The 25833-nt window shown below is 36.5% G+C and overlaps 3 protein-coding genes and 1 pseudogene across 11 annotated transcripts; 3 read left to right on the forward strand and 1 right to left on the reverse strand.

The window, feature by feature from the left end:
• The first annotated feature begins 6 nt into the window (after positions 1 to 6).
• Positions 7 to 2061, forward strand: LOC140957043 (homeobox-leucine zipper protein HAT4-like). The gene is made up of 4 exons (XM_073414111.1): positions 7 to 447; positions 667 to 950; positions 1038 to 1117; positions 1539 to 2061. Exons 1-4 carry the CDS (start codon positions 219 to 221, stop codon positions 1852 to 1854), a joined length of 909 nt encoding a protein of 302 aa, XP_073270212.1. The 5' UTR covers positions 7 to 218; the 3' UTR covers positions 1855 to 2061.
• Positions 2062 to 4700: 2639 nt separating this feature from the next.
• Positions 4701 to 17652, forward strand: LOC140957041 (protein ARABIDILLO 1-like). Of its 5 annotated transcripts, none has more exons than XM_073414109.1 (14): positions 4702 to 4890; positions 4997 to 5059; positions 5428 to 7020; positions 7201 to 7359; positions 7428 to 7514; positions 7642 to 7773; positions 8291 to 8418; positions 8567 to 8654; positions 10639 to 10733; positions 11561 to 11624; positions 13109 to 13284; positions 15873 to 16094; positions 17008 to 17092; positions 17208 to 17652. In XM_073414109.1, exons 3-14 carry the CDS (start codon positions 5674 to 5676, stop codon positions 17397 to 17399), a joined length of 2775 nt encoding a protein of 924 aa, XP_073270210.1. In that variant the 5' UTR covers positions 4702 to 4890; positions 4997 to 5059; positions 5428 to 5673; the 3' UTR covers positions 17400 to 17652. The 5 variants fall into 5 exon arrangements, with proteins under 5 accessions (XP_073270211.1, XP_073270210.1, XP_073270209.1 ...); XM_073414108.1 differs by having other exon boundaries at positions 4997 to 5047; positions 5421 to 7020; XM_073414107.1 differs by having other exon boundaries at positions 4702 to 5059.
• An 834-nt stretch (positions 17653 to 18486) lies between these two features.
• LOC140957025 (uncharacterized) lies at positions 18487 to 23249 on the forward strand. 5 transcript variants are annotated; one of them, XM_073414068.1, is made up of 7 exons: positions 18487 to 18666; positions 19702 to 19744; positions 19962 to 20420; positions 21074 to 21384; positions 21468 to 21524; positions 22116 to 22543; positions 22779 to 23249. In XM_073414068.1, exons 3-7 carry the CDS (start codon positions 20023 to 20025, stop codon positions 23016 to 23018), a joined length of 1434 nt encoding a protein of 477 aa, XP_073270169.1. In that variant the 5' UTR covers positions 18487 to 18666; positions 19702 to 19744; positions 19962 to 20022; the 3' UTR covers positions 23019 to 23249. The 5 variants fall into 5 exon arrangements, with proteins under 5 accessions (XP_073270169.1, XP_073270172.1, XP_073270171.1 ...); XM_073414071.1 differs by having other exon boundaries at positions 19702 to 19742; positions 20039 to 20420; XM_073414070.1 differs by having other exon boundaries at positions 19708 to 19742.
• A 141-nt stretch (positions 23250 to 23390) lies between these two features.
• On the reverse strand, positions 23391 to 25771 carry LOC140957143 (pentatricopeptide repeat-containing protein At2g44880-like; annotated as a pseudogene).
• Positions 25772 to 25833: the final 62 nt, after the last annotated feature.

Below are 25833 nucleotides of genomic sequence, written 5' to 3' on the forward strand. Positions count from 1 at the left end.
TATATATATGTTGTATATTGCATTCTTGGGCCTAAGAGAAAAGCTTTGACTAGAAAAAGACCACCCCATTTCTCCTCATTCTGCCCCCTTTTGGTTTTGTAATTTTCACATGAGATCTCTGTAAAAGATACAGAGATTGAGCTTTAAAGAAAAGTCGTGTTGTTTCCTCTTTTCTTTTTTAATCAGACGAGATAGGATTGTGGATTAAGGGAAGAAGGATGACTGACAAAGATGATGGTTTGGCTTTGGGTTTGGGTTTGAGCCTGAGGTTCCCGGAGAAACAGCATCAGAATCTGAATTCGAGTCCGCCGCGGGCTCCGCCCCCTGCGGCATCAGCAGTTCCAGTCCCTTTTCCGTTGAATCTGTTTAGATCTCCGCTGCCCTTTCTTCAACAGCCGCAACAACAGCACAAACCTTCTAACACCGATGCATTTCAGTTATCCGCTGGTAAATCTCTTGTTTCTGTTATTTTCCATGTGAAGTTGATAATTCCTTTTCTCGTTTCATTTTATGAAGAGTTAAAGGTGAGTAATTTTTCTTAGAAAAGAATTACTCTACGTGTGAACAGTGCAAGTGTCCTTGTTGGACAGAAACATTTTGCATGTATAGTTTGTATTATTTTACCCCAGAGATTGATCTTCGAAGCATGTATCTGTACTTTCTCAGATCGTAGCGGGGAGCCCAGATCATACTTCCGAGGAATCGATGTGAATCGAGCGTTAACAGTGATAGATTGCGACGAAGAAGCGATGGTTTCTTCCCCAAACAGCACCGTTTCCAGCGTGAGTGGTAAGAGGAGTGAGAGAGAAGAGAATGAAGCGGAGAGGGCTTCCAGCTCATTTGAGATGGAAGACGACGGTGGAGAGGCGGCGAGGAAGAAGCTCCGCCTGTCGAAGGAGCAGGCGGAGGTTCTGGAAGAGACTTTTAAGGAGCATAATACTCTGAATCCGGTGAGTGGCAATTCGGTAAAAGTATTTCTGGGTCGAGGGTGTTCTTTTAATTTTCCTTTACTGAGATTTTGTTCTGTTTCTTTGCAGAAGCAAAAGATGGCTTTGGCTAAACGGCTGAATCTGAGGCCCAGACAGGTGGAGGTTTGGTTCCAGAACAGGAGAGCAAGGTTAGTTACGATTTTCCCCATTTGAGGGTATTTTGGTCTTTCTGTTAAATGTCGATTCATCTCTCTTAGTTTATGCTGGTGCACTAGTACTGGATTCAAGCATAGATCTGATTCCGCTGAGTTGAAATTTCTTGCAAAACTATTATTAAAGTATTTTGTGAAATCAAGTTTGAAAATTTCGAATGATTTACTCGTAAATTCGTGTACCTTCCTAGCTGAACTCGATTCGATTGCGCTCCCCTGATTAAAACACGCTCTGTCTGTTGTTTCGATTTTGTGATTTTGTTTTCCAATAGTGTGATATCATATCATATATGGGTCGTTATCGAGTTCAAATAATTTGTGGTTCTCTGTTTAACTTGATCTTGTCATCCATGGCATGCACGCAGTAAATAAATGAGATTTGGTAACAATTGTGCAGGACCAAGTTGAAGCAAACCGAGGTCGACTGCGAGTACTTGAGACGATGCTGCGAGAATCTAACTGATGAGAACAGACGATTGCAGAAGGAGGTGAACGAGCTACGTGCACTGAAGTTGTCCCCACAATTCTACATGAACATGAGCCCTCCCACCACCCTCACCATGTGCCCTCAATGCGAACGCGTGGCGGTCTCGTCAGCCACTACCACGCCTGCTGCAAACGTGGCAGCTGTTGGTGGCATCAATCGCCAACTCCAGTTGCCTATGGCCTCCTGGGCAGCGGTCATTCCACATCAGTCGGCCCCCAGACCGTAGGGTGGAAGGACAAGTAAAAGTGCCAGTTTATGTGTGGAGGGGCTGATGGAAATGTAGGTAGAATGTGTTGGAGATGGATAAAAATCACGAGAGAATTGGATCTTGGATTAGTGTTTGTGTTCACTTTTTTCTATGAGACGCTCTCATTTATTGATGAATATGCTTAGTTTGGGGCTGAATTTGAATCCAATTTTTTTGTTTAGTTCATATGTGGTGATATAAAATATCAAGAATACAAGTGTTTTTCATTTTCCAGAAGTTCCATGAGATTTGTACTTTGAATAATTCATAGATTATTTGCAACTGATACGATCACCCCAATTTTTGTAAAAGCGATGGTGAGTTGTGAAGTTTTATTGAAGTTCTGAATCAGTCCACCACCAATTTTGGGCTTCAAATACGTGAATGTCTCAGACCACGCTTGTCTCGTCCCACAAGGTCTTCATTGTATTACGACAAGGTCTTCATTCTATTGTAAATACGAACTAATATCCATCGATCCTTGAGTAACCCACCCAGTTAGAAGTTTCTTAATTTGAAAAATTCTCGGTTCATTTTATTGATGAAATCTATCTCTCAAATCGTTCTGGATCTCGTATGCTGTAAATAAATAAGTGCAACAAACTATTTGCAATCTCACGGCTTATAGAACTCAAAATCCAAGAGATGACCATACTATTATTACAGCAAATCCAAACACCATTCTTCATCATTACATACTGAGACCGTCCAATTGGTCTCACCCTCGGTTTCTCATGTAGACTCTCAAGTTCGAGTCTCCTCTCCCTTAGATTAGGGGATAAAATAGAAAAACTTATAATGTCTCGTACATGTATTGGCATGTATGACTCATTTGTTTCTTGATACATCATTAATAAATGTATAAGTCGAAAAGAATTTATCATTTGATTTGTTAGATAAATATTTTTTAAAAAAACAAATATTTGTTGACGTCAATTAATTAAATAAACCACTAAAAAAATAAAATTCAAGAATGTTATTAGAACGACGTCATATAATATGCGATTATGGGTATTGCGAACTCAATTGTCGTGCAATTTGTAACATTTGTCAAAATGTGATTAGGAAAATAACAATGTGAACAAACATGATAATCCAACCACTCCTTCACCGAACCATAATGACACTAAAAAATCTATTGAAAATATTTCAATTCGTCACACAAGGTCCTCATTCTAGTATTATACTAACTAATATCCATCGATCTTTGATGTAACCCAGTCATAATTTCTTAGTTCGAAAAATTCTCGGAGCATTTCTTTGATAAAATCTATCTTCAAAATCATTCTAAATCTCGTATGCATAGATATGTACAACATCCACAATCTCACAGCTTTACATAATTCAAAATCCACAAGATGACCATGTTATTACAGCGAATCCAAGCACCATACAACAAATCACCAGACGTAAGGTCGAGAGATGCTAAATCTTTGTTTCTAATTTATCATGTCTACTACGATAAGAATCTATTGGTCTAGTGACAAAGACAAAGCCTCAAAATTCACGAGGTTTTGGATCAAATTCCACTTGTATAAGGAATGTGTCTAATTTAGCCAAGAAATCTCACCAAATCGTTTATTATAAAACAAAAACTTATTATATATNTGTAGATTTTAAAAGTTTAGAGGTATTCAATTAAGAATTTTGCATACTCTATAGAAGTCTAGTGATATTTAAAATAGAATTTCATAGAGTTTTAAAAAGTCAAGTGGTATTCAAATTTTCAGTAAACTTTTAATAACTTCGTGGAATTCATTAACATACCAACATTAAAACCTAAGGTACAATTATAAATTGTCAAAAATTGTATTAGGTTCAACCCAAAGATTTGGATGGATTTTTAAAACTTCTAACTCATATAAAAGCTATTTATTTCTGTCTCTGTCGCATCACATGACCTCCCTTCTTATTTTTCTCATCTCATCAATCTCCATCACTTTCTCAAATTTTCAAAATATGTCTCCATATATATTTTCATCTTTCCTTTCAAAATTTTTTTGACTGATTGTTCATTTAATAATTCTTTATTTTAATATAAATAGAAAATTTGAATTCTAAAATTGATTTTGTGATTTTTAATTTATGATTTATACAAATTAATGTAATATTCAATAATAATGAAAGATGATCTAAAAAAATACCGCTTAATTCTTTATAATTGAATAACCTCGTAACAACCATGATTTTTTAAATTATTTTTAGCATTTTCAATTAATATGTAAGCTATGATATTTTTATACAAATTATATCCACAAAATGATAAATAATATTCTTTTCACATGTATATTATCAATTGAAGAAAAAGGTTACGGATTAATCAATTGATGTATTTTTAAAAATTTAAAAACATACATACACACCCACATATATACACATGTAAGGATTAAATGATTTAACTTTTAAATATGTAAATTTAATTATTAATATAAATATTGAAAAACTATTTCAAACTGAATATGTTATATATGTCAATTAATTATTGGTTCAAAGAAATTAATAAAAAATAATATGTTATAATTAAGTACAAAATTTATAAAATTCTATAAAAAAAATTCACAAAAGTCTATAAAAATCTTGCAAAAAAGTCTACACGAATCCACATAAATCTATTTACAAATCTGTAAGATTATGTAAAAGTCAATAAAAATCTATCAAATCCATAAAAGTCTATCATTTGAAAAAGTCATTAAAAATCATCAAAACTCTGAATTGAATAAACTCCGGTTAGTATGTAATATAGTTATGTTGAATATAATTTTTAAATTTTATTTTTACTTGCTGTTATTAAAAAATATTCATTCTGTGAATAATGCGGAAATATTCAGAACGTAGCCAATTCAAGCCTTCAAGGCACTTAATTTGGGTTCGGGAAGGCACTTAACTTGGGTCTTTTCTCCGTCTCCATCTTTGATATTTTGGCACAATTCTCTCCTACCCTTTCTCCTTCTGTCTTTTGTCTGCGCATGTGTAATTGAATGAATGCATAGGAACGAGGCATTTTCACGGATAAAGGTTTGAGTCGGTTTGCTTTTGCTGTGCATCAGGGTATAGTTACTGAAACATATACAAGGTTTCATAAATGCAATTTCCCTCAAAGGGCGATAGATTTATTGCGTAGGTTGGAGACTTAAAAGTTTTGCTAAAGGCCCACAAAGCTAAAACAGCTCAGGTACGAATGAAAGTGTCATTGACTTCGCCTTAATATGATGATGATGCATTTATGATCGGGGATTCATCCCATCTCCAGCAAGGATTTTTTGCGTGCTGTTTGAAACTGATATTCTGTTTTATCGCGCATTCATGTCATTGGTGGGTTTAGGATTTAGGGATTGTTGACGTTCCTGGGTCCATGTGTGGTTCATCTGAGGAAGCTTTGCTCATTTCTGGGATGTGGGTTTTGAGATTAAAGGGTTTTTTTACTTATGCCACCTGATTTTCATCAACGATTACGATAAAAAAAAATTGAGTCTTTGATATGCAATGGAATCTTGTCTTTTGTACTATTGAGCTGTGACCGATATTGGTTGCTTTATTGGTTTCAGGTCTGAGGACATTGACCCGTGATTGAGTAGGATTGTTGTGGTATAGTGGTTTCTGGTTTTGGCAGCTCGGAGAAATTAAGGGAAAAGGCAGTTCATCACATACTGTTCGCCAGATTATTATTTTTTTGGCTTTAGGATTGAGTGTACAGAGTTTATCATATTGTGCATCATCTCAGGCTATTTTGAATTACCTAGTTGCTGATAGCTTCTTTACTTGCCGTGGGAGAGTTTGTTTGTGCTGAAGTGATTAAGTATGAGTAGGAGGGTACGGAGGAGAGTTGTTAGGAAGGGCAAAGAGAAAGTTGATTACCCCGAGATTGATGAGAATTTGTGTTTGAATGAGAAAGGAATGGTTGATTGGACCAAATTACCTGATGATACAGTACTTCAGCTTTTCTCACGTCTGAACTACCGTGACCGGGCGAGCCTGTCGTCAACCTGCCGCACATGGAGGACTCTGGGTAAATCACCTTGTTTGTGGCAAGTATTGGATCTGCGGCCCCACAAGTGCGATTCTGTGGCTGCTGCATCACTGGCCTCTCGGTGCGAGAATCTGCAGAAACTTCGTTTCCGTGGCCCTGAATGTGCTGATGCTATCATAAACCTTCACGCGAAGAATTTGCGTGAGATCAGTGCTGACTGTTGCAGAAAAATGACCGATGCCACACTCTCTGTACTTGCAGCGAGGCACGAAGCGCTAGAGTGCCTTCAGCTGGGGCCAGATTTCTGTGAAAAGATTACCAGTGATGCCGTAAAAGCTGTAGCAATTTGCTGTCTGCGGCTGCAGAAACTTCGACTCTCAGGTCTACGCGAAGTGGATGCAGATGCTATTAATGCTTTGGCAAAGCATTGCCCTAATTTGACGGATATTGGATTCATTGACTGCCGAAAGGTAGATGAAACATACCTGGGGAATATTGCATCAGTTCGTTTCCTTTCAGTTGCTGGGACAACTAATATAAATTGGAATTTGGTGTTACAAAAATGGAGTAAACCACCGAACCTGACAGGTTTAGATGCCTCCAGAACAGATATTACCCCCACAACTGTTTCAAGATTGTTTTCATCCTTGCCCAGTTTGAAGGTCTTGTGTGCCTTGAATTGTCCGGGACTTGAAGAAGAGCTGGATACCACCTCTGTCTCTATTAACAACAATAAAGATAAAGTGCTTCTAGCTACCTGCACGGACATTCTTAAAGGAGTAGCAACCCTATTTGTCGATACACCAAAGAACGAGAGGAATAATTTCTTGGATTGGAGAAGCTCGAAGATCAAGGATAGAAAGTTGGATGAAATCATGAATTGGTTGGAATGGATAATTTCCAGTTCACTTCTACGAGTTTCTGAGGGAAATCCTCGTGGTTTGGATAAATTCTGGCTCAACCAAGGAACAACTTTGTTGCTTAGTTGCATGCAGAGTGCCCAGGAGGAAGTTCAGGAAAGGGCAGCCATGGCTCTTGCAACTTTTGTTGTAATCGATGATGAAAGTGCAAGTATAGACACTGGAAGGGCTGAGGCAGTTTTGCGAGATGGTGGCATACGCCTTCTCCTAAATCTTGCCTGCTCGTGGCGGGAGGGGCTTCAGGCAGAAGCTGCTAAGGTGATATCTCTTTCATCGATGCCTTATTGAGAATGTTGTCCCTTAGTTTTGCTCATGCATTTAATTTGTCCCTGTCATCATCTACTGATCTTATTGCAAATTGTTCCTGCCTTTTCAGATGGTAGAAGAAGCAATAATTAGTTGTTGACCAAATGCTCAAAGTGCTTTTTTTGTGTGTAGGCCATTGCTAACTTATCGGTGAATACCAATGTTGCGAAAGCTGTGGCTGATGAAGGAGGCATCCGGATTCTTGCAAATCTTGCTCGGTCTGTAAACAGATTAGTTGCTGAAGAGGCTGCGGGAGGACTGTGGAATCTCTCCGTGGGTGAAGAGCACAAGGTTGTATCTCTGCTGCATGTTTTGCTTCACTTTCATGCCATTTCATGCTTCATTCTTTTTCATTCCAGGGTACCATCGCTGAAGCTGGTGCTGTAAAAGCTTTAGTTGACCTCATCTTCAAATGGTCGAGGTGTACTGGTGGTGAAGGAGTATTGGTATGCTTTAAGGGGGCGATTATTTTTATTTGCATTTTATTAATGCATAGAAGTGTATTATAATGGAAATGGACCCAGAGTTGCATTAACATGCTCCAGTTTATTATTTTTCTTTAATTGATTTTAGGAACGTGCGGCTGGTGCATTGGCAAATTTGGCTGCAGATGATAAATGTAGTATGGAAGTTGCTGCAGTGGGCGGTGTACATGGCTTGGTATCCCTTGTTCGGAGTTGCAAGGTTGAAGGAGTGCAAGAGCAGGTGGTGTTATGTTCTAATTGAATGGAATAATGAACCATGAATATTCCATATTAGTTTAACACACTGGATAGGATAATAAGGAGTTTGGCCATCCTCGATGGTTGATGCATCACAGAAAGTTGTCCCAAGATAATTTGTTTGTAGACTCTCGTTATGTACTTTGTTTTCATATTTCCGAGGTCAATATTTACAACTTTTGTGCAAGTCCTTTGGAGCCGGGCACGCCCAGAACTTTAGCCGGAGGGAGCGATGGGGATGAAGGGGAGATTTAGTATGTTGTTCGGGTGAAATTTAATTTTTATGAAAAACTTTTATAAAAGTTTTTTTTTTTTGTTTCACACCATTGCTGGGTTTGCCCCTGCTTTAGAGCAGTCCAGGGATGTTAGTATTTTTGGATGAACAGATTCTACTCCATGGCTGTCTTACCTTCAATTAACTATTTGTGTGGAAAAACTCTCGTGGCATGTTAAAAAGTTGTACCTAGTTTTTGAGTGATACACCTTGTGTCATTGTACAGGCAGCTCGGGCTTTGGCTAATTTGGCTGCTCATGGAGATAGCAATAGTAACAATGCTGCTGTGGGACAAGAGGCAGGAGCTCTTGAAGCTCTCGTGCAACTTACTCGTTCTCTCCATGATGGTGTTAGGTATTGTATATTTACTGAAGTTTCAATGGCTATGTTTGAGTTTTTTACATTTTTGCATGAGGTTGGTCGTTTCTGGTTTTTCTTTGTCATGTAAATGCATTAATTGCCTGTGAGAATGAAAATAGATTCAATATTGGTTGATTTTTAGGCAAGAAGCTGCTGGTGCATTGTGGAATTTATCATTTGACGATAGAAATCGGGAAGCAATTGCAGCAGCTGGTGGAGCTGAGGCATTGGTATAGCATTTTTGTGTATTAAAGCATTTATTAGATACTCTTGATTGATTCCAAGCAACTAATAATTTAGAGGAAACTGTGGGATAATTTTGCAAAATCCAACTGTTTGAAACTGTACATTGGCAAAAAGAAAAAGCATGAAGGTAATCGTCTAGATTCATTGGGTCATATGTGTAAGTTCCAGGGCAGCCTATTTTGTGGGAACAATATCAAAAGCATGTCTTAGTTACTTTCACTTTTAGGAATCATATATTGGTCCTAACTGATTCATGGACGTCTCCAAAAGTTGCCACCTCTCCTTTTCACTCGTCATGAAAAGTCATGCTAGATAGAAGAAATTTTTAGTGTTGGTTTTAGTTGTGTTGTATACTTCTTCGAGTTATTGAACTTGCTTCGAATGAGCTACCACTTCCCAGAAGGTCACCGATTTGAACCTGTGTGTGATAGTAGTCAATGAATCAAGATATTCCTGTGCCTGTGGAGGAGGGAATTTGGTTTGCTGGAATTCTGGCAGGATTATGACGACAGGCTTGTGTCTAGAAAATCAATAAATCGAACACTTCAATGTCGCTGGAGACTTTTATAGTGATGTCTTTGGTGTTTGCCTTCCACTGTCATTTACACAATACATAATGGACAATGGTATTGGCGTACTTTGGTGCACTGCCCCTTGGAAAATACACTTATTGTTTTGCAATACGTTATGACTTGCTGAGTTTTTAGAGTTTAGTTTTGTTATGAAAAATTAAGAAAATATAGAAATCTGCATGTGATACATGAACCACAAGTTCAGACATTAATAATAAATAATTTTTTAAAGAAGCTTTTTCTTGCCTCTGCTTGGTATTTGCTTTCCTAGCTGGTTGAAGATATTTCATTATGTTAGAAGCACCAAGGGTCTGTGCTTAAGCTTGAATTTAGACTATGAAATCAGGAAAAATCAGTAGTAGGAGAAGCAAGCACTGTTAATGAGCATCGTATGCAAGAGTTGCGCAGGTCGGGAATGTGCTATCACAGTGATGAGCAAGTTTTTGTGCACATTGTTGAGTCTCTCGTAGATAAATCTCACTATTATCACATCCATGCTTCTATTTTGTGGTCTCTCACGTGGAGATTTATATCACGAATCTTCTAAAATTGTCGTTGTATGTGACATCTTTTTCATGAACATCACGAGGAAATATATCTTGGAAAAGTTTACACCTGAGTAATATATTACACGTCAGTCAGTATTACCTCCCAACTTGGTACACAAGAATAGAAAACATCGCCAGCTCCAAGTTACATTACCTTGTTTTTAGATAGTTGGTTTTGTAGATATGTGTAATGTGTTTGAGTCTTGGCTACCCATTGAGAATGATTTTGAGTATGTTTGATGTACTCATCCACTCCACCGAACATGGATGAGCTCGTGTCAGCTTTGACAATGTTGTTATTCAACTGCAATTAATGATTGAGGAATGATCACTCGAGTGATATTTCTGTTTCTAAGTCGGTCTTTGCCAAAAGTTTTTGTATTCTTCTTGAAACGGTGTGCAAAAGTGTACATGTTCTTTTGCCTCTGCTTTATTCTATTTTAGCCTCTGTTATGATGGTAGTTAGATACTATTGTTTGTAAATTGGGCCGGTAACTCTTGATCCAGTTTGTGGATTTCTAATAGGTGGGGAAATTAAGTTGCAGTCTATTTACTTCATTTCATAACCTATAATATCAGATTGTGTTGATTTTGTCTGCATTCAGAGTGAACTATCACAAAATTGCTCTTAGCATAGTAGCAAAATTGTTGTTTCTCATAAGCCATCTACTGCAATTCTACTGTATTCATCGGAGTTGTACATGATCTGTCTGGTATTACCTTTTCCGTCTGTTTTTCTGGTCTACTCTTACACCACCAATGGTTCTTATCTATTGACATAGTGTTCATAGTAATGTAGCGGACGAATTCCAGCTCATACTGGCTGTTCATTTTTTTGTGATCTCTAGGTTGTTCTAGCGCGTTCCTGTTCAAATGCCTCTCACGGCCTTCAGGAGAGGGCTGCCGGTGCTCTTTGGGGATTGTCAGTTTCGGAAGCAAATAGGTATAAGCATTACAGTTGTTTGTATGGTATTTCTGCGTCTGATGATGGTCTTTGGCAGTTGTAATGCAAAATACTCTATATTGTTTTTTCTGTGTACCCAATTTGCACCAACCAATCGAGCAGAAATGACCAAAGCAAACTTCTATTTATTTTGACATCCAGTCAGAGATTTTAATGCAGTTCAGTCCATTGTAAGTTTATTGATACTGTGGGTCTCTACAGACATGACAAATAGCTAACGTACAGCTTAACTCCTCCTAAACCTTGGCTTACACAAAGCAGAACCGTCAAGACTAAAGTTCTCATGTAGCATGTTGAAGAGAATAGTTGTTCGCATTTAGATATACTTACGATGTTCTATAATCTCAATTTCAGTATGGAGTACTGAAAGGCTTAGCAAGAAAAAATTCAACTGTAACCTCAAGAACTTGTAGCTGGTTACTTTGTTAGTTTAAACATTCATGCTTTTTCCTTTTTTGTCCATTTTTCCATTTTGGCAGTTTCACTCTAGGTAGTTAGATGGATTCTCTCCTGGCGAAACCAAAATCAATGAAAGAATGGAAGTAAATTGGTTGGTGGTGAGGCATAACAAGAATAAATCTCATCCACATCTACAAATTAGATCAAATCATACTGGCAATGTCTATTGTAAATTTAAAATTGGACAGCGGAGTTTTGCTATTTGCCAACTGCTCGTCTATAGATCAGTTTTTATGCTTTATGATGTGTCAGTTTTGCGACATATTTATCCATATTTGGTGGATATGTAGTTTCTAACCAATTATTATCTATCCGTTTATGTTTTGACAATATGTTTCTCGTAATAGCATTGCCATTGGCCGAGAAGGTGGCGTGGCACCTCTAATTGCACTGGCACAATCAGATGTTGCGGTAAGTTTTCTTGTTAACAACACCAGAATTGTCATTTGGGTTTGTTTTTCGGTTGTCATTTGTGCCATCCAAGCATGGTAGGTTAATTTGGTTTGTTCTGTTTTTTTCCCACTATAAAATATGTTTACTTGCTTAATTTTGATTTTCATTAGTTGACGTAGCGAACTTCTGTAAGTTTCATCCGATTGCATTCATGTTAAAAGTTGGATATAATCCAGAAAACCATATAGCTGGCCGCTTACAATTCTTTATCTAAGATTGTCGTGGTGTCCGTGATGGTAACAAAGATCATGGTAGGATCATACATTAATATCAATTAATTTTTCTGGAGCGGCAAAGGGTGTAAATTATGGTTATTGTAATATCTTTTGAGGAGAGAAACCTGAAAGACCTGATGAATTCAGGAGTGGTAGGAAGTTGGAGGTGGTACGCCACGACAGCAGTTCAAGCCTATGGTTAGTGACCTCTGGTTGTTCGTCCATTCGGGACTCCGCAGCACCAGAGATACTCACACATTTTTCTCACGGAGGTGCATGGTCTTGTACATGAATTCTTTTTTTTTGCGGTCCCGCAGCACCTTTGCAATGGAATTTCTCACTAGTTGTTTGGCATCAAGGTGCTCCAACTCATACTTTTTGCTAACGATAGAATCCCACTTCACGCGAAGAAATAGACATACAAAATGAACTTATCAAGCATCTCCACCAGAAGGGGCATTAGCTGAAGCAAATGAATCACTAGCTATTGTGGATTTTAGTTTTGGAGTTAAAGATCAATGTGTTTTTTAATGGCGGACAGCTTGTGGAGGATTTCTTTAACTGCTGCATCAATGACATCGAGTTACTTGTCATGTCCTGCAATGTGAGAAAAACGTTCACAATTCGGGTCGATGCATGGGGTCCCGTCTATCATGCAGTCAACAAGAGTGCCAACAAATGATAGGTTGTGATGAGTGGTAATCTGAGAATACCTACACTCCCGAAGAGGAAAGAAGAAGAGAAACTTGTACTGAAAATTTTCTTTATTCATACAAATTTTCATTCTTGCAATTTAATGTGGAATTTGTTGCAAGACTTCCCTATACTTTCAATGTGCTGGTCAAAAAAAAAAAAAAAAAACACAAATTATAGTTACACAACTATATTTGTTAAGGATAGTTAGCAAAATAAATTTGGTTAAACTTTTTTTGAAATCTTTATTTTTCAAAAATTTAGTTTGACCAAGGTTATTTTCAAAATTTTCATATTTGGTATTGTAGGACATCACTATTCTTGAGCATGTGTGCAAGTTATTTTATAAACTTCCTCCTTTGCTACCTCAACTTCCATTTGGTGCATAATGTAATCTTTCTCTAAGTCTCGTTGAGCATCTAGGATCGATGTGTGTTGTTTGTATCACACTTAGTAATAAATCTTAGCATATGATTAGTATTTTGTTTCTCACTAAAACATGAATGAATCTTTGCACGTGCATCATATTTTCAGGATGTACACGAGACTGCAGCAGGGGCTCTTTGGAATCTTGCTTTCAATCCTTGTAATGCTTTCTCAATTGTAGTCGAAGGGGGGGTTCCTGTGCTAGTTCATCTTTGTTCTTCTTCTACATCAAAAATGGCACGCTTTATGTCTGCATTGGCACTGTCTTACATGTTTGACGGAAGGTATTCAACAATTCTCTAACGTGGTTTCTATTATTTTAGTTTCATTTTGTTGTTCGTAGTCGTTTTATGAATGTTTTTAGATTTTACATTCCACTGACAGACAATGCAGTTTGCATTATTGACCGATCTTTTCGGTTGGGAAATTAGCAAGTGTGCTAAATCAAATTATAATATAGTTGGATTTGAGTCATAGTCTGTCAAATAGATATTGTAATTTTCATTACTTAACTTAAGCTAGACTAATCAATTAAATGAGTTAAGGTAAAATGATAAATCTAATAAGCTAAAACTAAGGAAATTTGCCAATTAAACAAACAGTATATAATGATTGAAAAAAATTCAAATTCAGATAAAAGAATCAAGATACACCATAGTGTCGAACTCTAATATGCTTACACATATTGAAATTCAATTAATTATCAAATTTTTGAACAATCACGGTGAAATCCCCTGATTTCTTTATTAATCAATTACTCGAGTTAATAAACATATTTTAATGCCACATTCTAGATTTAAATGCATTAAATTCAATGGAATTTCATATTTAATCTAAAACCGCAGCATAGAAATCAAATTCTATTCTTAGTTGACTTTACTATGTGTTTTTGTTATATAATTAACTTCCAATTCAAGATTAATCGACAAACATGTAAATAATTGATAAAGTTATTTGCAAGTCATATTAAATCATTATCAATCAATAATTGGGAGCAAGAAAAAATCATTAATTGAAAACAAACCAAATATTATAATAGTGTACCGTCTCGACCCTATCGCGGTCTTAGTATAAATAAATTTATCTCATAAATAAAAACAAATCATAAAAATAAATTTAGAAAGAAAATAAGAAAATCCCAGTGTGATTAGCGCGATTATCCTTTGAAGTTGTCTTCTTCTCCCAAATCATAGCCGTCCAAAAGTAACTGTCAAAAGTCTCTAATAAAAGTCCAAGACCTTGTATTTATATTTTTTCCATAAAAAAGTCATGCTTGGACTTGAATTCTTCCCAAAATATGAAAAATCTCAAGTTTTATGGAAATTCTCTCTTTTTCCTGATTTTCTGCAATTTCCAGGATTTTTTCCACGTGGGGATCCGTCTAAATTATAATCACAATGCATATGCTCAATTTTACACAGATACAGACCCAGCACGGAAGTGGTACAAAGGTTTCATCATTTTTGCCCAATATTTATTCATTTTCAGCGACCAGCGGATACAGACCTGGATATAGGGCCATACCACTTTTGCAAAATCGATCTTTAAAAATTCCTTCCTCTCTCTTTAGACCCTTACTTACTTTTTGGGGTCTTCCTTTATTGCTTTGAATTCTTTGATCTTTTTCCCATAATTGAACTTTTTCCTTATTTTGTTTAAACCTAGGAACAACATAAAATAAGCGCAAAATAAGGAATAAAAATGCTAGATAAACACAAATACGATAAAATAGATCCCTAAAAATCTTTATAGATTCGTGCTTATCAATTATCTTCTTTCCAAGTTTTGCATTAGTCGATGTCAGCTCTGTAGCTAAGTGAGACCATATACCGTATTTGCACTCGTTCTCATTGCATCATCTTATATTTTGTAAAGAGCTGTTTTTTTAGTAAAGAGCTGTTTCTGAAAGGCAGTAAACAAGATAAATCTGGAATCATAACAATGAAGGTTCTTTGTTTATTCTACTGACATGATGTTCATGTGTATCTCAAGAAATACAATACACTGGAAACCTCTGAATGTTCTGAGAGGACTTTTGAACGTATTACTAAAACCGAATCATCGCCCTTTAACTTTAAATAAAATATTTTTCAAGCTAGACTTGTGCAACATCTGACTTGGTATTTTACAAAGAGTTTAATGCGCTTTAGTCAGTTTAGTAAATCTGGAGAATTAATAATCCCTCCCTTTATAGATTATACTCAGACCTCCAATCAAATGATGATTTTTGCATCTAGTGCTTCGAGGTTTAAAATGTTTGCATGCTGGGGTGTAAAAAGTGACTAAAATGTGTACGTTTACCTCCCCTTATTATATTTGGAAGATCTACTCTTTTTATTTTGGACATACCTAAAGAGAGACAAATGAAATTTCTATGGCAAACATAGTGTCTATAATTCACTTCACTTTGACATTTAAAATTAATGTTTCAGATGAGTATATCCTCCTTTTAAAATTCATAATTTCAAATCTAAATTAGCTTGTGCATCACTAAGGAGTTTGTGCTTCGGGAAACTCTATGATACACATAATAATGGACTTGTTTAAATTGGAGTGCTTAGATATTTTACACATAAATTGTTTATGCAACACTTTCCTGTTGCTCCACTTCCATACAATGCACACGCAAGCCTTTGAATTCAAACAAGAAGCTTTCTTTCCTTTGTTGGCATTTTCTTCAAAAAAAAAAAAACTCTAGCAAGTTATGAACTGCTGAAATTTGAAAGTTTCAGTTTCAAGGAGAGGGGTTTTATGAAATTTTAACGAACGCAACCCTGGTGATAGTATTTTATATGCATCACTCTTCCTGTCTCCATTGTGGAAGGTGGCAGGTATTGGCCACAGCGTTGTGAAAGTCTCAATTTCTGTGCAGAATTGATGAAATTGCCCAGATAGGAACATCAACTAACAGTCCTTCCAAAAGTATGACCTTAGATGGTGCCAGAAGATTGGCTTTGAAGCACATTGAAGCATTTTTCTTGACTTTCACTGACCCCCAAGCTTTTTCCAGTGCTGCTGCCTCATCAGCTCCTGCAGCATTGAATCAAGTAACAGAATGTGCTCGTATTCAAGAAGCAGGTCATCTTAGATGCAGGTCCCCTCTCTCTTGCCCCCTCCCTAAAATTGCATTTTCGCTTGCAGTTTTTTACTGGTGTTAATTTTTATTTTAATTGGCTGCTGGCCCTATAGATTGCATGTACGCAGATGCTCACACTAATGTGTTTTGTATTGGTACTCTCCCCTTAATTCAGTATGAATGATATTCCTTAATCACTGACGTAAACTGGATTTTATTGGTTCTTTTGCCTGTCTAAAGAAAAATCCCAGGGGAGACTACCTATTTTACATTTTTGCAATTCTAATGACAAATATGTCTAAACCATTTTCAATTAGCTAGCCATATGTTTATGATCAAGTTTTACGAATAAAAAACTTTGACCACTCTCTCTGGATTTCTCAATTTCTCATGTTACAAAAGGATTTGTGTGCTTGTTCTAAATGAGACTTGAAAGCTGATTGTGGGATCTGCCAAATTTGTGTTGACGTGAGCTTGAAAACTTATGGTGCATGTTATCTAAAGATTGTTGGATAATTAATTCAATGTCTGGGAAGAAACAATGGATTTCTGTGCGTTCAGATGTATGTTCAATGCACATTATTTTGAAATCTGCTTACAGATTCCAGCCTTTCGAGGAAACCAAAGACTGGAGGCCAGATTTTCGTGACTTTTTCAAAGCACTTCTCTGTTTGTTAAATTTTGTCGAGTTGCCACTACCATATGATAATTTTCCTATTGCATTATTCAAACCGATTAGTTGAACCTTTTACACCAGAAGAGGACTCACACACAAGCTTCTTGACATACTAATTCTATCACATCATTCCCTGCGAGCCCTTAGTCCATGTTATCTGTTTGGTGTCTGAATGGTTGTCGTGCTTAACTATAATTGTCTTGCACCTTTTGCTACCTTTGTCCTCATTGTCCTGATAGTTCTATTTGTATTCAGTGGAGCTGAGATTGGAAGATTTGTTGGTATGCTGCGAAATCCTTCTTCTATTCTGAAGGCATGTGCTGCATTTGCTCTTCTTCAGGTACGTCAAACACGGATTCACACAAGACAGTTTTATATATTCTTGAGCTATAAATAAATCAGATTATTACTGCCCGCATTTTGTTGACATCTCATCTCGTGTTCTAATTTTCAAGTTTACGATCCCTGGGGGACGGCATTCCCTGCACCACGTGAACCTTCTCCAAAACGCTGGAGCTCCTCGAGTACTTCGTGCAGCAGCAGCAGCAACAGGTGCCACACTCGAAGCCAAAATTTTTGCTCGTATTGTACTTCGAAATCTGGAGCAACATCACATGGAATCTTCTGTCGGAAGAGCATCTGTGTAGATAACAGTTTCATTTAGAGTCTGCAAATAAAAGGTTCAGCTTAGTTTTCTTGACGACGAGTTAGCTATATTTGGCGATGGTTCCATATATTTTAAAATTTGAGATTGAGACTGTTGTGAGTTAAAATAAATTTTCTTTTTGGGTCTGAATGTATGAGCTCAAGTTCAAAACATATGTTGGTGAGGGGTTAAAATCATTGTGAAGAAATATTTATTTTATTCGCGTTGATTTACTATCCCTTGATAGTATCCAACACTTAATCCAATGGCTGGAAAAAAACCAAAAAAAAAGCCAAAAAAAATTCATGTAATGCAATACATAAGTTCATGTGAAAAAATACATGTGGTTCTTTGTATCCCAGGAATTAAAGATCGGGTAGCTATCTACAATATTTAGCATCAAAATCGAAGAACCCAGGAGCAGATCAAGTTGCCTCAATGACACGTGGATTGTTATAATAAAAAAATTTGGATTATTATTATTTTGCAATCAACGCTAATAATCTCTTTTAATTAATTTCAAATATATTTTTTACTTAGTAAATAATAAAAGACAAAATATATAATAATTGGAGTGAATAACTGACATTAACTTATTTAACCTAAAATACCGTGTATTTTCAAAAAATATGATCCTAGCCTAGTTTGTGAAGGAAATTATGACATTTTTGTGAAATTTCATAATAATAATAATAACAACAACATCGTCTAACTCTAACTTCAAGATCATTTTTTCGTTATTGGTATTTCATTTATCTGTATCTTAAATAATGAAAAATATTTACATGCGCATAAATTCAGTAGGTAAATTTTTTTACCAGCTTTTGATTAAATTGTTTATAAAATTATCTTATCTTTTATAACCCAAACTTATTAAAAATCTTTTTTTTTTAATTAGGATTGAAATTAATCTTTTGCCTGAAATTTAATTAATTGAACTTCTAAAATCAATCAAATCACTAAAAGGAAAAATATACAAAATTTAGAATTAAAATAATTCAAGGAAGGAAAAAGGAAATTGTATCCTCAAAAAAAGAAGAAATTGTTGGCAGCGATTGACCCATTTTGACAACTCAGATAATACAGAATACCACCATCTCTCACTCACTTTACACTGCCAAAAAACCTCTCTTTGCTATAAAAACGCAAAGATTTTCTCGCAATTAACAAACTATTCTTCCCTTATAGTTCCCTTCCAAACTTTCTCTCTACCCTACAGTCTGAGGAACAAATTCGTGGGGGTTGTGACAACCCAGAACTTGATTCAGGTGTTTATTTTTTTTATAATTAATAATAATTTCTTGAGTTTTGTGTTTTTTCTTTTTGGCAGAAACCCAACTTGTCTTTGTTTTTTTGCTGCCATGATCACCTTTTGGTTGTCTCTTCACGTGTGGCTTGCTCGTTTTATGGTCAATTTCGAATTCTTGTTTTGGGTATTCGAAGGAGATTCGATGAAAAATCAAAATTGAGTTTTTCTTGGGGAAGGGGGTTTCTTTTTCCTTTCCTTCACTGCATTTTTGTTAAGATTTGTATTCATTATTGGGGCTGACAGCCCTGATTGACTTCGTTTGAATTCTTTCTTGATGTTTATCGTTTTCTTTTATTTTCGTTTTTTTTTTCTATTTATTTTGGAGAAATCACGATTTTATATGATGCCTACCCTTTATCGCTATTATCTGTCAGTGTCTGTGCCTGTGCCTTATGCATTCATTTGTTTTGGTGTTTTTGGGTTTGAGTGGTATGCTTGTACATTGATCTGACTTTGAATTCAAGTTTAGAAAAGATGATGAATTTGATTACTTTGGGTGGTATGAGATCTGTGATCTTTCGGTTTGGAGCCGAAGTAAACCAAGAAAACTGAACTATCTTGGTCAGCTTTTATGACAGAAGTCCCAGTCGCGTATCAGAAAAGCTATATATTTGTATTTTGAATGCGTTAGATGAGCATATTTGGGATCTGTTAGAAATAAAGCGGCAAGTTAACAGTTATCCGAGTATCTTTTTATTGAGTTCACGCGGCATGATCTCATTAGATTATCTATGCTTATTGGGTGTATGTGGAATTATGGTAACTCGATCTTGTGAATATAAGGCAGTTTGTATACCAGCATTTGGAAAAGTTTCTTTTTACACAATAAATTAAAGGTTAGAATTTCTCTTTTAATCTTTTTTCTTGCATTAATTAAGCGCATCTGGGCGTGTGGATTTAAGATTTTGGAGATTAAACCTAACAAATGCAATCTGGCCTTTTTGAACCATTTGACTCGGTGTGTTTGACTAACCAGTAGATTGAACTTCTTCAGTTTCAGGTGCGATCATTAGCATACACATACATTAAATCAAGGTTGAGTGGGCATTACTGTCACTTTATTTGATTCCAGAACTACATCACAGCACACTCTGAAACCCATTGCTCAATCGTGTAACTTTTATTATAAGCGATTTTGATAGCAGTGATCATTTCTAGTTGATGTTCTGATAAAATTTCTTTGAATTTTATATTTCTACTTACTATGCTGATTACAAATTTATTAAGCACAGTACGTGTAAAATGTTTTTTCAGGTGTTATTAATTTCTTGTTTGAGCTGTTCTCGAAATGAGAGATTTTTGATTGTATATCATAATGAATCATGGTATAGCACTTGGAGAGAAATTAGAAACAAATATGAAGGCTTCAACCTATATGGCAAGTGGAATTTTCGCTAAAGAACTTGAAGATGAACTTATGAAATTTACAGCTGGTTATGAGGACTGTAAAGCCAACACACGCTTGGCTGAGCAGAGTGAAGAAGTCCAAGGTAATGCAAATATGGAAGTTAACATTACAGACTGCACAAAATCTGGTGGCCGCGAGTTTGTTGCAGCAGAATACCATGACACAACAGAGAGCTCAAGTTCCTTTGGAAACAGTGACACTGACAATATTGACCCATTGGATGACTCTGAAATTATGCCGGAGTTTCATGGTGATGCCTCATCGTCTCTTGGTTTTGATGGATTTGGTGAACCATTTAGAATGAGGTTGGTTTTCTAGTCATTATTTTCTCCTCTACGACCTTTTTCATCAAAACTAAGCATTTAATCCTTGTAAAGAAAATAAATCGTGAGAAACTTGAAAGTGAACCCGCGGTTTTTGGTTGGTCGGTTGGAGAAATTACTCGAGCTACGGTTTTCAGCACTGAAAATTGCTCTGATCCTACATTTTGTTTGGTTTAATGTGATTAGATGGATTTGAGTGAATGTAATGCTTCACTTCATCCCAGACAAGTCATTGTAAAAAATCCGTGTCTTGGAATTGAAGCAACATAATGAGCTTTATATTAATAAATTTGAACTTTTTGCACTATTTTATCTTTTATCTTACACAAAGGTAGAGAATCTTGCGTAAAAAAGTGGAGTTAGATAATGTGTGGCCACCTGTAGAATGGGATTTTATAATTTGGGGTGAATTTGGAGGTTGCGGTGTTTGTCCAAACTAGAAGTGAATGAGATATCAGGAAATCGATGCTTTGAGTAGGCCAACTTGGTTTTCATTCTTTCTTCTTTGATTTCTTTTCTGGCCCCTAATGAATTAAACATGCTCAAAAATTGTAATTTCATCTATATCTTTAGTGTTTGTCAATGTGTTTCCATTCTTATCATCACAGTTGGTGTATTTTTGTTGCAATATTTAGGAAGAAAAGGGTCACTGGTCATTGGAGATCATTTATCCAACCTCTGATGTGGCGCTGTAAATGGACTGAATTGCAAATTCGTAAGTTTGAATCACAAGCCCGAAAATACGACAAAGAACTTGAGGAATACAGTAGGCGAAAGAATGATCAATTGCAGAATCCTTCATTCGAAGGTCTTGGTGTGAAATCCCTTCATTTTACCTCCAGCAATCCTAGAAATGGTGTCTACATGAGGAAGAAAAGAAAACGAACCGAAGACTCAATGGATATAGCATCATATATGTCTCACCATAACTTGTTTTCATATCATGGTACATATTTTCTTCATTTCTGTTGAGTTCAATTCGTTTTTGTATTTATCTGAAGTTAAGAATCTGCACGGGCCATTTTGCAGAGAGTAAGAGGTCTTCTGGTAAGGGTCACCTTAAGGGCGATGAATTGAAGAATCGAGGTGACAACTTACATTTCATTTTGTGTTAATTATTCAACCTTGATATACGTAATATGAATAGCTAGTGCCATCATATGACGATACGAAAGTGTTGGCGATTTTTTATTTTTTCTTATTTGTCCATTTGGACTGATTCAATTGGGTCCATTGGTTTCTAAGCTTTTGTTGTTAATTACATTTTTAAGAGCTGGTCTCTAGTCACGACTTCGGGCCATCGTCATATTATCCCCTTATAACTTGTTATTAGATATTAAGTTTGTTGAGCTTATTCTAATCACTAGAATAGTTTCAGTTTTCTCCATTTTGCATGTGCCATGTACTTTTGATTGGAGATGGGGTGGTGAAGGATACGAATTTAGTTGAGTTTATCCCATTCACCAGAACATTTTAGTTTGCTCCTTTTTGTTTGTGCAATGTGCTTTTGATTAGAGACATGATGGTGATTTTACCTTTTTCTTAAATTTGGTTTACAGACTCATGTGGTTGAATTTGATGAGATAGAAATTATCATATTTTTAGAATGATAATTAAGACTCTAATAGTTTTGAAAGAAATTTGTTGTGCTTATACCCAATGTTTTTTGTATTGTAGCAATGACAACTCAGAGAGTCAATGTTGACAATGAGTTGTGGGTCAATGATGAACAGCTCTTCCTTGAGCCTGGAGATGGTGATAATCCTTTGGAAGTCATACTTGGAAAGATTGAATTTCTTCGATCACTAGTTGTTAAAATGAAGAGTAGAGTTGAGAAGGTGATGAGTGAAAATGCCGGAAAGTTATCTTTCATGGATGACTCAAGCATGCTTAAGCCATTTAGTGCTTTGATTGCCTCTCCTCAAAATACTTCTCCAAACAATGGGCAAAAAATGCCCGTAGGAACTTATATTGCTTCGCAGCTTAAGATGGAGCATAACATGAGTGATGCACTTGTACCTGAAAATGGAGTGACAAGTGATGAGGTGATTCCTGGTGTAAATGGAAGCACTAATCATGTTAGTTTTACCAATGCATACAAAAAAGTGAGTGAGATTTTATGTTTCCTCGCCTCAAGGTTGTTTTAATTCATCTGTAGAAATGGTTTATTCAGCAAAATACTCTGAGATTATTCCCTGTTAATCCTTTGCTTTTGCATTTGTTTAGCTGTTGGATTCACGAGCGACAATACATTTTGTGAATTATCTTTTGGTAGTTCTTTATGATGTACTCCTCTTTTCTTGATCATCCTTGGTTTAGTCATCTCTAAAATGCTCTCAGGGAGAGGAAGACATTCTCATTGACAACAAGCGGGTGAAGGAAGAGATGAATAGCTTTGAGGAAGTAAAGATTGAGCCAATCCGAAGTCCTTTGGGCACCAACCCTCAAGTTCGAACGGCACCCAATCCTCCCACAAACAATCAAACATCACCTATAATGCGTTCTATGTCAAAGCCTCCTGCACCTAAAACCCAGAGAAAAAGTCGCAAAAGAAGAGGTGCTGGTCAGAGGCGTAGATGATCCACAGGTTAGCCTCTCCTAGGTTGGGACAGTTTTCGTTTGTCGAAGAGGTATTGGATATGGAGGAGACTAATCTTACAGCAGAAATTGTCAATATGTATTGTTTTTTTCAGTTTGTAAATTCTAAAGTTCTATTCTTTGGGATATAATGACTTGTATAAACACGCATTTCATAAATTGTGTTTCAATCCTATGGTGAAATATATCTCCAAATCCTCTCATTTCAATTCCTGTGTTATGTGCAACCCTTCTGAATACTATCACTCAAGTTCCTCCGCTGACGTTGTCGCATGTTTTATGAGGCCTATAAGACGGCTTGTGTATGGAAATTGAGCCAATATAATGGGATGTAGCATCAAATGGATGTCAGATGCCGTCTAGTCCTTTACTGGCACCTCAGTATCGTTGTTTCTCAAATGGCATCCACTTTCACAACTTTTTAACTCGAAATGCGCAGCATCAGTGGATGAAAATTTTGATGTTCTGATTTAGCTCCCTCGCATCATTAAGATTTACCATCAATTCTCACACCAAACCATGGGTGTCACTTTCATACGCATCTGTATTTTCTTTGACACCAATTGCATCACTTTCTCGTTTTTTTTTTTTTTTTTTTTTTTTTTTTTTTTTTTTTTTTTTNCTCTGCGACAAACTCCGAACCATGCTATATGAACGCTTTTGGGCTACTTCAATTCACGCTTCAAATTCAGAATTATACCCCCTTTAAGTTTCACTCACTTTCCACTCTACACTAAAATATGGACACTTCCCCGTCATGTGCATCTACAATTGATTCAACAATAAATGTGTCACCTCCAAATGTGGATGCACCATATCACCAGCAATAAATTCCAAAAGCCGGTCTTCGATCTCAATTGCTCTATATCCTACTTCTTTCTTAGCACCGTTGATCAACATCAAATATTTTATTTGTTCCACGTCTCTCCATCTCTTCTCAGCTGCATACAAATTCCTCAATATTATGTAGTTACCATCAGAAAATGGCTCCATAGTAGTCACCTTTTTCACCACCCTCTCAACTCTAATAACCTCCTTTGCATAACCACATGCAAATAAGAACGAACTTAATATAATCCCATTAGTCTCGTTAAGGCATGTTATTTATCAATCTCTCAGCCTCATCCAAACACCTAGCTCTGCCCAATAGATCGACCATGCAACCATAATGCTCTAATCTAGGAGACAGTTTGAATTCTTCCATTTCACAAATAAGCAAACCCAATTCCCCATATCAAAAGCACCAAAATCTCGATAGCAGGAAGAACACTGACAACAGAACATCATCTGGTTCGAAAATTTTATGGGCTAACAATTCCAGGAACAAGATCAAAGCCTCGTGGGATTGCTTATTCTGACAATAGCCTCCAATAATTGCATTCCAAGAACATAAATTCCGCTCAGGCATCTCATCAAAGAACTGTCTACCTTCATCTACGATGCCTTTGCTGTACCCATCAATCATTGTAGTCCAAGAAACAACATTTTTCTCTGGCATTGCATCAAATAGCATCTTAGCCGACACCATGTTCCCCAGCTTCACATATCCATCGATCAACTCATTATATGCAGCTGCATCTTTATCATTCTTGGGCATCGAATCAAAGAGGGATTTTGCATTGCCCATACCCCCAGCCTTCACATAACCGCTCGTTAGTGCGGTCCACGATACCGAATTCCTCTCTGTCATCTCGTCAAATATTTTCCTTGCAAAACCTATTTGCCCTACTTTCCATACATGTCAATCAATGCAGTGGCAACATACAGATTAGATTTAAACCCATATTTAAGCACATGAACTTTCGTTCCTTCCCACAGTAAAAGGTTCAAACCACTAGTTATCTGGCACAAAACCTTCGTTCTTCCTCAAACCAACATACAAGGAGATTGCTTCTAAGAATTGGCCAGGAATGAGGTGAGATTTCATCATGGTATTGCATAGGAAGGCGTCGGACTAGTGTGGCAATCGATCAAACATCTGGCGGCCATGATGAATACCACAATGTGGGACGACAGAGGATAGGGTGATGATGAGCTTTGTAACGAGGCTGAGGTTGGTTTCAAGGGCGTTTCGGATCATGAAGGCTTGGATTTGGTGGAGATTGGAACTGCCAAAGGTATTCATTTGGAGGAAAGAGAGGCAAACTCTATCTTTTGGGCTCCATAGCCATGAAGTTTTGGATCCTACGTATTCTTGAAATCAAATCTGTTGATTTCTTGCCATTTTGAATATTTGTCTGTCTCGCCCTTCACGATTACGAGGGAAGAGAAGACCGGATGCTCAAATTACGACAAGGGTTTAGGTTATTAATTAATGATCCTTTCATTTTTTTTTTAGAAATAATATAATTTCTAAAAATAAAAAAATAAGATTGAATTTAAAAAAAAAAAAAGATAAATGAGGATATAATTGCAATTTTAAATAAGACATTATCAAATAAGTGAAAAGTTAGTTAGTGTGTGAATTTCACTTTAATTAAATAGTAAGATATATTGATGCTCCTGTAAGTAAGTTTGGTCTTTCTCCCGAACAAAACTCCACTTTCCTATGTTATACATGTACGATCATGGAAAAAGTAGAAGAGACGAATCAAGGGAAAGCAGAAGAGCTGCTTCATGGAAGAGTAGAAGAGTTTACGACCCGAGCTCTTAACAGAGTTTACCGAGTCAAAACTCTTAATAAAGTTTACATAGACGAAATCCTAACAGAGTTTACTGAGCTGAGTTCCTACCATCTTGACATAGTTTACCGAATCGAGCTCCTGATAGAGTTTTCGAACCGAGCTTAAATAAGTAA

Source organism: Primulina huaijiensis, chromosome 14, assembly GCF_012295235.1.
Source record: "Primulina huaijiensis isolate GDHJ02 chromosome 14, ASM1229523v2, whole genome shotgun sequence".
Lineage (NCBI taxonomy): Eukaryota > Viridiplantae > Streptophyta > Magnoliopsida > Lamiales > Gesneriaceae > Primulina > Primulina huaijiensis.

Excerpts from the sequence above, each read along its gene's own strand:
- LOC140957043 (XM_073414111.1), top strand. The coding sequence starts at position 219 with ATGACTGACAAAGATGATGGTTTGGCTTTGGGTTTGGGTTTGAGCCTG. Across the intron at positions 448-666 it reads TGCATTTCAGTTATCCGCTG|ATCGTAGCGGGGAGCCCAGA; the intron begins GTAAATCTCTTG and ends GTACTTTCTCAG. Across the intron at positions 1,118-1,538 it reads TTCCAGAACAGGAGAGCAAG|GACCAAGTTGAAGCAAACCG; the intron begins GTTAGTTACGAT and ends ACAATTGTGCAG.
- LOC140957041 (XM_073414107.1), top strand. The coding sequence starts at position 5,674 with ATGAGTAGGAGGGTACGGAGGAGAGTTGTTAGGAAGGGCAAAGAGAAA. Across the intron at positions 7,021-7,200 it reads TTCAGGCAGAAGCTGCTAAG|GCCATTGCTAACTTATCGGT; the intron begins GTGATATCTCTT and ends TTTTGTGTGTAG. Across the intron at positions 7,774-8,290 it reads TTGAAGGAGTGCAAGAGCAG|GCAGCTCGGGCTTTGGCTAA; the intron begins GTGGTGTTATGT and ends GTCATTGTACAG.
- LOC140957025 (XM_073414069.1), top strand. The coding sequence starts at position 20,023 with ATGAATCATGGTATAGCACTTGGAGAGAAATTAGAAACAAATATGAAG. Across the intron at positions 20,421-21,073 it reads GGTGAACCATTTAGAATGAG|GAAGAAAAGGGTCACTGGTC; the intron begins GTTGGTTTTCTA and ends TGCAATATTTAG. Across the intron at positions 21,525-22,115 it reads CGATGAATTGAAGAATCGAG|CAATGACAACTCAGAGAGTC; the intron begins GTGACAACTTAC and ends TTTGTATTGTAG.